The 15068-nt window shown below is 36.7% G+C and overlaps 1 protein-coding gene across 1 annotated transcript in view; it reads right to left on the minus strand.

Moving 5' to 3' along the window:
• Positions 1 to 415: 415 nt before the first annotated feature.
• LOC308052053 (hippocampus abundant transcript-like protein 1) overlaps positions 416 to 15068 on the minus strand; it is a gene marked incomplete at both ends in the record, with an annotated part of 31305 nt that continues 16652 nt past the window's right edge. The window contains 8 exons of the mRNA XM_080362809.1: positions 416 to 619; positions 4569 to 4726; positions 7819 to 7916; positions 8263 to 8375; positions 10370 to 10441; positions 10990 to 11103; positions 12234 to 12452; positions 14188 to 14302. Of these exons, the coding sequence (XP_080218935.1) occupies positions 416 to 619; positions 4569 to 4726; positions 7819 to 7916; positions 8263 to 8375; positions 10370 to 10441; positions 10990 to 11103; positions 12234 to 12452; positions 14188 to 14302 (1093 nt within the window). The remainder of the gene's footprint in view (positions 620 to 4568; positions 4727 to 7818; positions 7917 to 8262; positions 8376 to 10369; positions 10442 to 10989; positions 11104 to 12233; positions 12453 to 14187; positions 14303 to 15068) is intronic.

The raw sequence follows: 15068 nt of genomic DNA on the forward strand, positions 1-15068 counted from the left end.
GACAAAATGTGATATACGTGCAGACAAAAGGCATAAGAAATGCAAAAAAAACCCTTTAAAAGTTGTGGCAGAAACTATTCTGCCTTAAACCTGATTATTTTGCATACAACTTTGGGAACTGAACATTCAAACTTAAAGAAACATCCCATTGTGTCTGTATATTTGGGTTTCTACCAAATACCAGGATTTGACATAGGTCCAGTATTGGGTAGCATCACACCTAGTTGTGACCTGTCCTGCTAAATAAACCCTCCTGCAAGTACGATATCAACCTCAAGTGTCACACAGCATGTGACTTTCCCTAGCACACACCTGCTTTCCTTTCGCAAGCCAGATACTCTGTACATCCCACCAAGATTCCAGAGCCACAGTTCAGTGCATGACCTGGTTCCAGAGTCTCCTCAGAAGTTGGCCTTCATACACTGCTGTCTTGAAGCAATGGTTCAATATCCTCTTCACTACTTCGGTCGAGGTTGCTACTCAGAGCGCTGCTGATGCTGCTGCTGTGTTTTCTGGTACTGCTGGCCTTGCTGTGCTCAGGAATAAATAAGGCAACTAGAAAAGCCAGAAGAACAATGCATGCTCCAACTAGGAAGGGTGGACCAGGAATGATTGCTCTCTGTAGGGAAAGAAACACCAAATTCATAACAGTTTTAGACATTGACTTCTGCATTAAAAACTATACCTTTTAGCAGGAGATAATGGGAGACGTAGTTACAGTGACTACAAAGTTTATGCAAACAAGTTCCTATGTGTAGTGCAATATGAATTTTCTGCATCTACAATCCCTAAGAATTCCTCACCTGATCTGCACAGCAACCTAAAAACCAGAAACATACACAAAATTACCAACTGACAATAGGATTGCCTAGCTGATTAAACAGACGATGACTCATGCTTCTTTGTAATGTCTTTTTTTTTCTTTAGGCAACATGCCTGCTAAATCAGCAAGCCTCCTCTGAAGAATAATAGGAAAAGGTTTCAACATCCAGAAATAAAAATGCTCAATGAATCTTTAACTTCACTTTTTTCTATTTGCTTCCATGGCTGACATACTTTAGAATCAAGTTAGCTGAATACACAAACATCCCCAAAAACATACACATGAGTGAGGAAACTCAGCAAGCTATGCGGTACATACTGTTCTCACTGCAGAGACAGGTTGCTGGCATGTATGATAACCTAGTATTTGGAGTTACTCTCCCTTGTGTCTAAGCAGTTTATTTTAAAATTTAAAATACAACTTATCTACATTTCATAACCACAATTAAAAACAGGCTGTAAGACTAATTTTAAACCAGCTAAGTCTGATGACAAAACTCTACAAAACTGTGTCAGCAATCTAGTGATGCTTTTGTTTTTTAAATCTTAAACAACTTTTCCATATTTTTGTCAACTAGAACTAAATAAAAATCAGAAGATGACAATTGTGTACTTTTTTCTAACAAATGAAATGCAGGAAGTTATTCTAATATGAATTGAGAAAGTCGCTGCAATTAAGCATACCGTAACAGAATATTTCCCTTGCTTCAACTCTTGTTACAAGCAGAAGCCCAATTTTTCAGCTGGTAGTCTCTAAATTTGAAGTATATAATCATATTAACAGAATTTACATTAACAATATTACTTAGATCTTCCAAGAGGTGCTACAGCCACAAGTACTCAAAGAATGTAATAAAATTCCATAAATTAACATTCTAATTTGTAGTGTAACAGCTGATTTACCTGAGCAGCTCTTGAATATGCCACTATTGCAGTTTCACTGAAGGGAATAAGAAGTTTTGAAAAGCAGCCCTTGCTCACTGCATTGCCAAGTGTTATCAGTACTTGCCCAACACAGCCTGTGACTGCACTGTTTGCTGTAAGGGCTCCATGTGGATCATTCTGATGATGCCACCTCACTTTCCTCTTTAGGCGCTTCAGTTTTGAAAATAGTTATTTAAATGGGAATTAAGAAAGATATGCTTAACTTCTACTATTTATGCTCAGGAGAGCAGATACACAGTCTTGCTCCAATAGGTGCATCAGATTTTTTCTTTCATGGAAGAGAATCACAAATGCGACCTGTGGTAAAATTGCAGCTCCCCCACTTCCACGAGAAAAGAAAAAAAAAGAGTAGGATTTTGCTGAATATTAAAGTCCTTCAGAGGAGTACAAATTAATACTTAAAGGCAAGTAAAAAAAAACATCCAGTCTGTACATTTGTATATGTAACCGAAATATGCATCTAGACTTCCCTGTCACTACTGCCTGAATATGAAGGTTTACAAAACCATCATATCTAAAAATTTAATTTAGCACTCTGTCCATCAGTGAACACAGAAGACCTTTATCTGAAATTACAACAATAATCAGTAAGTTAAACTTAGATGTTTGGGTTTGGTGTTCGTTAGTTCATTTGTGGGTTTTTGTTTTGTTCTTGTTTTGTTTGGTTGTTTGGTTTTTAAAAGCGGACAAGACAGCTTTCTCTCAAAGTAAAATTTGCAAACAGTTACACAAACAAATTTGTTCTTCGCATTAGTAATTCTTACAATACCTATATAAACAACCTGTTTCTGATAACAACTTAAAAATCTACTTCTTGTAGTTGCAGTAACACCCAGTATTAGAGCAGTGGAAACAAAGGAGGAAGAACTCTTCTTAATTCACCTCAACAGCAACACTGGGTTGGATCCAGGTTCAGCATAGAAACAGTGCATTCTATTTTGAGTTCCTATAGACCCATTGCTTTTGACAAGTAGGGGTAGGAAAAAAAAAACAACACAAAAATCTACAACAAAAAACCCAACAATGTCTGTCACAGACTAAACCACATTATATAAATTAACTGAAATTCCACAGACACCTAGTAGCTTTTAAAACAAGGTACTTGACCACTTAAACTTGCTGTTAAAACACTTAGTGAACATTTATTAGCACTTAATAAAACCAAAAAACCATTTTTTAAACAATGTATATCTGTAAAGCAGCTCCTAGTTACCAGTTTGGAACACGGAACAAAACCAAGAGACAAGTAGTTTGTATTTGGGACTTGCAAATCCAAGGTACCAGTACTAGCATTGTAAACTCAGCACTGCTAATTTCCTTGTCTAAACTTGGTGCATTCCCTGGTTTACATTTCCACTCATTTTACTTAAATGAATTTTTAAAGCTATATAACATTTAAATTGTGGAGTTCTTTCCCACTGTTATATTAGACTTAAACATAAGAATTAGTAGGAAAAAAAAACCTGCATTGTTATTTTTGTGACTGATAGCTTTACATGTTAGGTGCCTAGTAACAGGAAGACATTTTAACAAAGCTTATGAGTACATACATAATTAAAAGTAAGAGCTGACACACTGAAACGAGAATAAAACAATCTTAGTTATGTAAATACTTACTGATTTTGCTGTATTGCTAACTAAAAAATGTCTTATGTACTAAGTAGATTTTGAATAAAACAATGCTGTCTGAAATTTTTTAATTAACACAGCTTAGAAAAATCATTATTTTGTTATATGAAAGCCTGTACACTAGGTTCCAGTGCAGGAATTTGTTCTACCACAAGCTTTAGAAAATTCTACAACAGAAGTTTTGACTCATTTATAACTTACTGGAACAGTCACTGGCTCCACTGTAATACATCTGGGCTACTTCAACAAAAATACACATGGATATTCTTAAAGTAACAGAACATACCAACATTACTTGCAACTGGGGAACAAATCACAAACATTTGTTTCCATAGTAACAGCCACCAGTTATTTACATATTCAGCTAATCTGTTGTCTTTCTTAATCAGCTTAATGACAAGCTAAGAGATCATCAGCTCTCTGAAAAGTCCATTCTTAGTACTTTGAAAGAGCAATGAAATCATAGCTGACGTGGTCAGGGCAATCAAGTGAACAAGAAAAAAGCACCATAAGATTCTCCAAACTCTGGTAAGCATATATTTGGTATCTCGGAAGCCAAATGGGAAAGAACAAACCAGACAAAAATGCAGACCTAAAACAAAGATGGAATGGACACAAGAAAAGACTGAAGGGAGTACCAAAGAAATGCTGTATAGGTTTGACTTATTCGCTCCCCCTCAAGTTTCATACAGGTAAGGATAAGTGACGAACAGCATTGTTACTGTCACTGAATTTAAAAACAAAACAAAACAAAAACAAAAACATCTCAACTGTATACTACATTACTGCCTACACCAATAATTACCCTATGCCTGTGAGGTTTAAAGATAAACTTGTTACAATTTACTGAGTTACCAAAAATTACCATCTCATTGTCTAATTTCATGTTTTGCTGTACTTCAGGACTACAGCTGTGTTTTGAGTAGATATACATCAAAAGAAGTTAACTAGTTCTGTCAGAATACTGAAACAAAGCTGCTACTACTGGAAATATAAATAGTTACTATCAAATTTGAATTATGAGTTACCTTAATAGTTCAATAAAGTTGACAAGTGAGAATTAAGTAGTTCAGCAATTAGATACCAAGATTTCAAATCAACCAAAAATGACAGATTTTTACCCTTATGAGTGAGTTCTATGCTGCAAACTTCACACCGAATTTTAAACTTACCTCATCACTGGGATCTTGCATTGCTTTTTTTTCTGAAGTCTGATCAGGTGGCAATTCATTGAGCTCCACATGAAACAGAAAGAAAATAAAGCCATACAGTGCTGGTCCCAGACCATTGCACAGACCTCTGATTCCAGTTATTATTCCTTGGACAACACCTAATGAAAAAAAAAAAAAGAGCTGGACTTTATTAATCAAGAATGAAATACTCTGAGCCAACAGCTGTTCCAAAACAGCACTTCTCATAATAAAATCTTACGAAATACATTGAAGACAACTTGGCTAGATTAAAACAATCCTCTGCATTACCATAATTTTGGCACTGTATCTGCATGCTCCCGGAAGTTTAAAGATAAAGTTCTGTTAAAATTTACTGTGTTCCAAAAATTACCATCTTACTGTCAAAATTTCAGGTTTTGCTGTAATTCAGGATTACATCTCTGTTTTGAGTAGATATATATATCAAAAAAATGAGTTTTGAATATGAGGGACTAAATTTACGTGCAAGTCTAATATTTTTTTGTGTTAGAGTTCTTCCACCCTTACTCAAAGCCTACAACGAAGAAAGCAGAGATTAAGTGTGGTACCTGCCTAATTTATCTTCAGGTGAAATTTATAATAAAATATCTATGTATTAAGGATTGTTATTGGCAAAATATGCACAGACTAACCAATTTCTTCCCTTCACCAGCCCAAAACCAAAACTTATTTAAGGATCAAGTAACTTATTCAGGGCAGTAACTCAGCAGTACTGCAGTAAATTCACAATACTAGATGGGTTGCAGTTCTACATTAGAGTATTTTCAGAGTTTAGTCAAAGTTCTATGGGTCTGCTTCTCCTGCAGCTTCATTAGGTGATTGTGACAACATTGTAAAAAAAAAATTTTTTTAAATGATCTTACAGATCAAGATTCTATAGAACTCTATTTTTACAACATTAGTAGTCTCCACAACCCTTTCCTCCTTAAGACAGGAACATGTAAAATGAAAGGAAATAAAGTATGTCAAAAAGAAAGCTGTCCAAGGTTTTCCTTCAGCTGTTATTGTATAAGCTTAAAATTTTCATGCCACTAGGTGGCAAAACTGCACTCCAGAAATTTTCGCACGCCTGAGCTACTAGCAGTAGTTTCCTCTATGCAAAACAAGAGACTAATGACTTCCATCAACTTAACTATTAATTTCATGATATAACTAGGAAACTAGTTCTTTCAAAACTCTTCTAAATGTCTCTATTGGAAACAAAAATCAGGGAAATAGAAGTGATAAAAAAGCCACATAAAATACCTTTCAAGCTGTCTTCTATAACTATGCCTCCTTTGTACCTCCCATTACTTAAGTTCAAGTTGTACAATGTTAAAGCAAGACTGATACTTCTGATTTATATGTACAGAATTTTTTGAAAGAGAACACTAAATCCAGTTACTATAAACAAGTGTCATACTTCGCGATGATTCTTCTCCTCACTTTACTTTAAATGAAGCAGTATTTCTGATTGTTCATTCCCCTTCACATCAAAATCAATTAATTTTTCTGTCTTCTCACATCAATATTTACTCAAACTTCCTTTCCCTTGAAAATCTAAAGTACTATAGCAAATAGAGACAACTTTTCCACACAGGACAGAGCTCCTCGTATAGGCTTATTTTAATCCGGTAAAATGTGGTTTCAGTTTTCAATAAAAAGCAAGTACTGTTACATTAATACTCACTATCTACTTATAGGATATTACTTTTCATAATAAATAGGAAGGAAAAATCATGAAAGTTACTGCATCTGGTTTTGTTGCTTCCGTAGTACTTCTGCAGAAAGATATAAGTAGCTGGTCAAACAGAAACTCTGTGTTTTGCAATGTAAATGTGATAAATTTGTGTACCTCATTCCTCTCACAGTATCACAGTATCACAGTATGTTTGGGATTGGAAGGGACTTCAAAAGATCATCTAGTCCAATCCCCCTGCTGGAGCAGGAACGCCTAGGTGAGGTTGCACAGGAACGTGTCCAGGTGGGTCTTGAATGTCTCCAGAGAAGGAGACTCCACAACCCCCCTGGGCAGCCTGTTCCAGTGCTCTGTCACCCTTACTGAGAAGAAGTTTTTTCTCAAATTTAAGTGGAACCTCTTGTGTTCCAGCTTGATCCCACTGCCCCTTGTCCTATCATTGTTTGCCAACGAGAAGAGCCTGGCTCCATCCTCATGGCACTCACCCTTTATATATTTATAAACATTAATAAGGTCACTCCTCAGTCTCCTCTTCTCCAAACTAAAGAGACCCAGTTCCCTCAGCCTTTCCTCATAAGGGAGGTGCTCCACTCCCTTAATCATCTTGGTTGCCCTACGCTGGACCCTCTCCAGCAGTTCCCTGTCCTTCTTGAACTGAGGGGCCCAGAACTGGACACAATATTCCAGATGGGGTCTCACCAGGGCAGAGTAGAGGGGAAGGAGGACCTCTCTCGATCTACTAACCACCCCCCTTCTAATACATCCCAGGATGCCATTGGCCTTCCTGGCCACAAGGGCACAGTGCTGGCTCATGGTCATCCTGTTGTCCACCACGATCCCCAGGTCCCTTTCCCCTACACTGCTCTCTAATATGTAATTTCCCAACCGATACTGGAACCTGGGGTTGTTCCTGCCCAGATGCAGGACTCTACACTTTCCCTTGTTAAATTTCATTAGGTTATTCCCCACCCAACTCTCCAGCCTGTCCAGGTCTCGCTGGATGGCAGCACAGCCTTCTGGTGTGTCAGCCCCTCCTCCCAGCTTAGTGTCATCAGCAAACTTGCTGATAGTACACTCTATTCCCTCGTCTAAGTCGTTAATGAATATATTGAATAATACTGGCCCCAGTACTGACCCCTGAGGTACTCCACTAGATACTGGTCTCCAACTAGACTCCGCACCATTGACTACCACTCTCTGGCTTCTCTCCTTAAGCCAGTTTGTAACCCACCTCACTACTCTATTGTCTAGACCACACCTCTGCAACTTAGCAACTAGGATGCTGTGGGAGACTGTGTCAAAGGCTTTACTGAAGTCAAGGTAGACCACATCCACGGCTCTGCCATCATCCATCCACCTTGTTACATTCTCATAAAAGGCTATGAGGTTGGCTCTCTACAAAGACTGGCAGACTTCCAAAATAATGCCAAAGAAAAGCATTACTCATCAATATATTTGAAAAGTACACGTACTCTGCTTTCTAGAGTCATCCAAGAACAGTCTGATGCTGAAACAAATTCATTCAATACTCACCTTGTTGATCTGACTCTGCATTTCGTGAAACCAGAGCACTGATTGCTGGGAATGTAATGCTTGACATTGCTGCTACAGCTCCTGCTGCCCACATCATCCTGTGTTAAATGCATAATTTGAATTAAAAATTGACTGACCATAGAATTAGTCCCCACTCCTCCAAAAAGGGTGACAAGGGTACCCTCATTTAAGGCTTGCAATGAACCAAAACGGTGCACACCCTTTTTTCAAAAGGTCTGTTAGCCTGCAATTTACACTATATACCTGGAAAATTCTACCTACATGTGCAAAATACAGACTAAACTTTGCTAGTGTAACGCAAATGAGAATGCTTAATTCACAGAACATTTTTAGTAGTCATGATAACAGAATTAAAGACAGAATTTCTTGGAAAAACATTTTCAATTCCTTCACAGGTATGTACCTATGAAAACATGCACTTACCAAGGCTGAGATCCAAAACCATACCAAGCCAGTTGAAGGATTTGAAAGCCAAGGCCAAGGAGAACCGTATTTTTGTTGCCTATTGACCTCATCAAGATACTGAGAAACACAGTCTGCAAGAGAAATTGACTCATCTGAAAGTTATTTTTAACAGCCAGATTGCTCAAGTAATTTCTTGTTCTACACCAAGTAACTCAGAAGAGCTTTCAACCGGTGAGGAACTTCACACTGTTTGTGCTCTTACTTCCCGCGTATTAAGTCCAAAATGCAGACAAGCTGCATCAAGCATTTGATGTGCTATTGAAGAGTTTCTACCTCAGGATATCAAGAAGCGTGCGTACTGCCTTCTCTTTGGACATTATATCTCAGTGGCTGTTTCTACTGTAAAGAGGCTTTCACTTCCACCTTTACAACTCCGTTTCCTTACAGACTAGAGAGTCCTACAATAAATGCTAGCATCAAGTTAAGACAGTACAGGCTGGATGTGAGTTGAATTCACCAGTACTTACAAATACTAGCGGGGGGCGGGGAGACTGTTAGCACAGGAAAAAAAGTAGTAATCTCTTTAGGTCTGATGAATTACTATGCAAATTTACAATTAAAACCAAAATTTAAATCCCGTTTGGTTTTTTTTTTTGGCCAAGTCCTTTTCATCTTTAATTACATTTTCTGCCAACTCTTTACATTACTCATATGACCTTTTTATTTGCACATGGAAACTAGCCTTAAACATACATGCCCTAAAGGAAGACCACTGTTTTTCATCTGTTAGAAGTCTTACTACTGATGGGGAAGGAGGTCCCAATTCAGATAAAACAGCAATATACTCATGGCAAGAAGCAGACTGTTCCTAGTAAAGCAAAATCCATATGGACTGCTCTATTCAGTGAATGTGTTTTTCGTTAAAATGAGAAACTCAGCAATGCATCAGTAAAGCACCACAGAAAAGGAACCAGGACTGCAGAGCAGAGCACACTTCCTCTCTCCTGTACCTCTAACACTAGTTGTCTTTTTCTCATTCTTAGACAAAGCTAGCTTGAAAGCCAAACAGCAAAAATACAGTAATTCTATCTACATGTGACCAGTTCTTTCTGGAGATATCCAACATGCCAACACAAATCAGTGTTTATGAAGCAAAGCTTGCTTCAATAACCTTCATTTTTCAAAGAGTTTGAAAATCCAAGCAGAATGTCTTCATTTTAACACTGAAAATCATGAACCAGAAAGACAACCATTTTAGAAACTTTTAGCAAATACAGAGGTATGAATAAAGTATGACTGGCAAATGTGAGTGCACCTCAAAGTATCAGAACAAATCACAGAGCAATGAATAAAATAATGACTTGTATTGATAATGAAGGACACAACTGACACCAGTAAAACTTGTCAACATGGAGGAATGTGTTGTTTACATTAAAACAGTGAGACCTCCATTCTGCTAAGGATAGAAACAAGGTTACAGCACATTGTTTTAGCCATTCCTCTTCCTGTTATTACGAGACAACATACTGTACCCATAAGGATAACCCAAAAATCACATCACAAAAAATGTTTTATTTCTAAAAGGCACAAAGGACCTGTCCAAAAACCAGCTCACCGCTCCCAATTAAGAAGCATGAAAGTAATGTACCAAGCCCTCACAGCTCCTCGGCCTCCATGCCGAGCCTAAGTAACCCTGGACAGGCCATGTCAATACCTGCAACATTTGGACACACACATTTGACAGCGTGAGCCAACTGAGTATGTGCAAGAAGCATTACTTTTGCATAAAATAAATAACATGTTCCCCTTGCAGAAGGCCTTGCATTAAGTAATCAATTTCCTGTATCATTTTTATCATTTAAAGCCAGAGTTTCAGAAAATTTACTGATCTAAGCTTAGCAAATTTTAGGCTCATTTTCTGATCCCAAAGTCCAGTATTTCTAAGGGAAGCAGATTTAAAGCAAGACATTTACGCCAACTGTATATGAACATAATCTTCAACGAATATAAGACACATTGTAACTGTAGAGCATGTAAGTAGTTTATAGACAAGCTTAATAGTCAGAAGAGCATGCCTCGGCATTCAGTTTGTACTGTTTAATAAGACACTAAAAATAAAGCTTACCTGAGCCATTATAGACAGAATGCCTACCACAGCTATAAATGCTGCAATGGTAGCAGATCCAAAACCTATAATCTGAAGAAAAGCAGAAAATGCATGAAATTAATGTCAAACAGAATCCAGGACAATCACTAGCAAAGAGATATCCTCTTCAAAGACAACGCTGATCCCTGCTTATAATTTAATCCATACAGGAAGTAACCACTTTCAAGAACAATCCTTAACTCAACTGCTTGCCAAGAAACCCACTTAAAAAAAAAAGTCTTAAAAGAAAAAAATACAGAGGAAGTCACGTATCTGGAAATGGGAAGTTCTCTATCCCCTCTCACAGACACAATGGCTCTTCAACTGGCAAGATCTTGCCTCAAGACATACAAACTGCTGCACTGAATGGGGACAAAGGTCTGCTTAACTTCATGAATACATGCTCAAGCTGTGGCAGAGTTTATGTATCAGGAATCAAGTGTTATTCAGTTCTTGGCTTAGCAAAGTCCCCTGTCTGTATTTTTTTAAAGCTGTACTTTGCCAGAAAGTTTTCTCTGCAAAGTCTTCCAACAAGAAACAGGTCCTAGGGAATAGTTATTTGAACACTATTAGTACCATGTGAAGACATCAACATTTACCTGTCGCAAGTACAGAAAAAAGCTAGAATACTGGCCAGCCTCAGGCAGATAGGAGAGAAACACTGTAATGCAGATTGGCAGAACCGTAGAATCTTTTCTAACCTTTTTCAGAGACTGTAAAACAAAGAAACAAATAAATTATTGGAACATTTATACAAAGTCTTAGGAAAGCAGAAAGAAAGCAGAAGGTGGATTCACTTTTCTTAAAATCTATTTTTAACCACATATACAATTAAAAAAAAAAAAAATCACACATGGAAATCGTTAAGCTGAACATTAAGTTAGAAACAACCCCATTTTTTATGGTTTGCAGTATCTGATTCTTCTGCAAAATTTCCATTTTATTTTTGAAGCTACTGTTCAGTGTCAAATTAAGCATTCACTGAAAACAGCACAATATAATATTTAGGGAAATGTATCAGTATCTTCTAACTGGTCTCCATAATAACCCATTCCAAAAGATGCTAGAAAATAATATATCCTGATTATAACTGTTTCTCTTCCCAAATGATGAGAGTATTTTTCTTTGTATGTTTCTTATACTCGTTCACCCATAACTGAATCAGTTTGAGTAACAAATAAATGGTATAAAAAATTCTTCAAGTATGTCAGTCATCTCTCAACATTTACAACCAGTAACAGCAGGATGAATTTCATGAAGAACAATCCCTCTTTCCTCTCTTTAGATACCAAGGTGTAACACAAACACAAATTAGCTGAGTAAGTGTGAATAAGTGAACAAGTTACTAGCAAGACTGCACGATATGTTTTAACCCTTTCTATATATGCCAGTAGAAAAAACAGGCTTTATAGATCCATTCTATATTAAAAAGACATATAATCAAATATGGAATTCAAGAGTCTGAAGAAACACTGCCAACCAAAAGTACAAAGCATAAAATGAATATGAAAAAGTCCTATAATATCAGGTTTTGGGGTCTGTAGCAGTATAAGAATTCAGTATTTCTCTTACAATAAAACAGAGTAAGGATGTTAAAAAAATAAAGCATTTTCCCTTTGGATTTTATGCCAAACACTGTTTCCAAGTCAAGAACCATTTAATCCACCAAGTCTGTTTTATTTTTTAAATGTAGTTAGATCCTTTTGTGCAAGAGCAGAGAACAGAGATTATGGTATTTTGAATAGTCAAGGTACCAATAAAATTAAAGATTTCTCAGGCTTACTAAATGCAATTATTATTAATCACTAGTTATTTATTAATTACTTATTGAAGTGCATCTTACTGCAAAAGGGTCTGCTTGTTCCCATGATATAGAAGCTCCCCATGAAGCAGGTCTCATTTTTTCTGGCAGAGATTCTGGCACAGCTAGCAGGATGAAGCAGATGTCCACAACAGCCACCAGTGTGGCCACTAGTACAACCTGGTTATCTCCATAGCTGGCTGACAGGTATGCTCCAATGGCAGGACTAGTTACCAAACTTGCTGCAAAGGTGGCTGATACCTACACACAAGAACAGTTTATAAACTTACTGAAGTGGTCCTTCTGCCATTGCAGAAAAATGAAGTCATTTGCTCAACACCATCACTCCCACGCTCAGAGGTGTGGTTTAATAAAAACAAAAAGTCAAAATTTACACTTTAAAAAAAAAAAAATTCACTTATAGTACATATGGGTCCAAATAAAGTTTTTCCAACCTTCTCCAGAGTCCACCATACAAGACAGGATTTGCAGTCTGCAGCAAGTCTGGCTCAAAGGAAAATGTCTCTTACTTTCAAATGGACTAACTTTTCTGTTTCGTTTTCCAGTTATGAGTTTGATGAGATCTCACTGAAAAAGTTGTCAGCACATTTAAATGCCTGCCTAAGTGAAACTGAGACTAAGCACTCTGGGTAATGCACAGAGTAATACATAATGCCTTGGTTAACAGTTTGCATTTTAAATACTGAGCTACCACTGGATAGCACAGCAAACTAGGAGATCATTAGCTATGGCAACAACTTCATCAGCTAGTGTATTCCTTCCTACGATGTTGCAGTGACATGCTAATAGATCACTAGTTATATTTACATACAGCAAAAAATGATGAAAAATCCAGTGCTGTTAAATTTCACTATAAAAATCAGAAGAGGTTAGAATAAAGCTAGTTTGTTTGGGTTTTTTAATTACTACTTTTTTCCAGTCCCCAAAATAAAAACACTCTGCATAACGATTATATAAAATAAGTAAGAACACAAGCTAGAAACCTCGCTTTATACCAAGCTAGAAAAACATTCCTAAGACAAAGGTCTTTATCTCTTCCTAATCAATTTGTTATACATGATCAAAACAAGTGCACTTTTGTCTTTCACTTCATAGAATTTCAGACCGAGCTTTTTCTGTTAACAAAAAACTGTTTGAAGGCATGAAAAATATATGCTCTGAATACACTTATGGCCCTCTTTATAGGCAGGAGAAATGAAGTGGTAATTCCAGAACTTCTAAACCTGTTTTGTGCTCTGCTCTAAAAACACACATGCTTGATTCAAGAGAACTAAGTCCTTTATTTTCTTAAATGTTAAATCATCATCTGAGGAATGATACATCCCTAAGGCTGAAAATAGAGAAAAGCTCAAAGTATGGTACAGGCAGCCAAGAATCACGTCCATTACTATCTGTAGAGTGAAAACAGATGCAGAAGATGAAGGGATAAATGATGTTCAAAGGCTAAGGGGCATCCATCTACCAATGTGCCTGCAAAAGCCAAGCCAACACAGATACTCAGGAATACAAACTAAGCAGGAACTGTATTATCACTCAAAAGGCTAGCTTGTACTAACTGAACTATTTTCTTCTTCTCTTGCTAAAAGTCCTTGTATATTAAAAAGAAATCACAAACAAAAAGTGCAATTTATGGGTGGTGGAAAGATATTGCAAGATCAAGTTTTAAATAACTCATATTGCATTTAATAACTTTTCTTGTTGTGCCTGCAGAACTTAAAACATGTTTTGTTACATATGCCCTCTCCACAGTTAAAATTGTTAAATTATTATTCTGTTCCTATAAGCAAGGAGCAGTCTGTGCATCACTAAAAAGTCTAAATTAGATTTCCCAAACCCTAACGCAGCGCCTTGATCATGGTTCATTCCTTTCTCTATCAACCTCATTACACTAATCAGGAAAAAATGTGCACGTCAAAACACAAGTTCAAAAAAGGTCAGATTATGACCTTCATATTTCAAGTTCAGTGTATCTTACCAGTCCATAGGCTGTAGTTCTTTCATGTTCTTGTGTTACATCAGCTACATAGGCAAATATTACAGAAAAGGTAACAGAAAAGATTCCAGATACTGAAATCATAGCGAAGTACCACCTAAGAATTTAAAAGCAAGAATTAGAAAGTTTAAGCTAAGCCTTCCTGCTTTTCTCTTACTAATCAAGCAAGTTTGTACTTAATCTATGAAAACTGTAGCTCAAGAACTAATGTAGAGGTTTACTGGAGACAAATGATTGTGCAGTCTCACTTAAATACTGGAAAACATAATTTCAATTTTTTATATTCTACTGTCTACATCAACCTAAAAGAAGTGGCCCCTTTAGGACATGGTACCTATACATTTTCATACAGTCAAAGCTTAAGCAAGGTTAAGTTATGCAAAAGGAATTATCTTAGAACTCAGTTTCTCAACCAGTTAAGGAATAAACTATCACATACAATGCTTCGAAATCTGAACTCTGAATACACTCAGTGTACAAGAAGTTCTTTTGTAATCCTCCCAAGTTTCACAAAACATGTAAATGAAACTGAAGCCAAGTCAATGCTACCCAGTTAAGACTACAAAGTTGCCTAGTCAAAGATTTAAAAGATCTCGTTTGCAGCAATTGAAGTTTTCTGTGGTCAATAAATTCTAAGGTTCATTTAGCTTTAAAAATATGCTTATTACCAGCACTCAGTCCTCAGGGGAAACAGATGAACAGCTGAGCTTAAAAACGAGTTAGACAGGGCTATCAAACCGTGTCAACTACTGTTATACTTGTGTGAATAAAGTAACTAATTCTCATTCTGTAATTTCTACTTTTAAGATACACAATTTTAATACCTCTTAAACAAAAAAGCTCCAGAATAAAGCAAACACATC

Source organism: Nesoenas mayeri, assembly GCF_963082525.1.
Source record: "Nesoenas mayeri genome assembly, chromosome: Z".
Taxonomy (NCBI): domain Eukaryota; kingdom Metazoa; phylum Chordata; class Aves; order Columbiformes; family Columbidae; genus Nesoenas; species Nesoenas mayeri.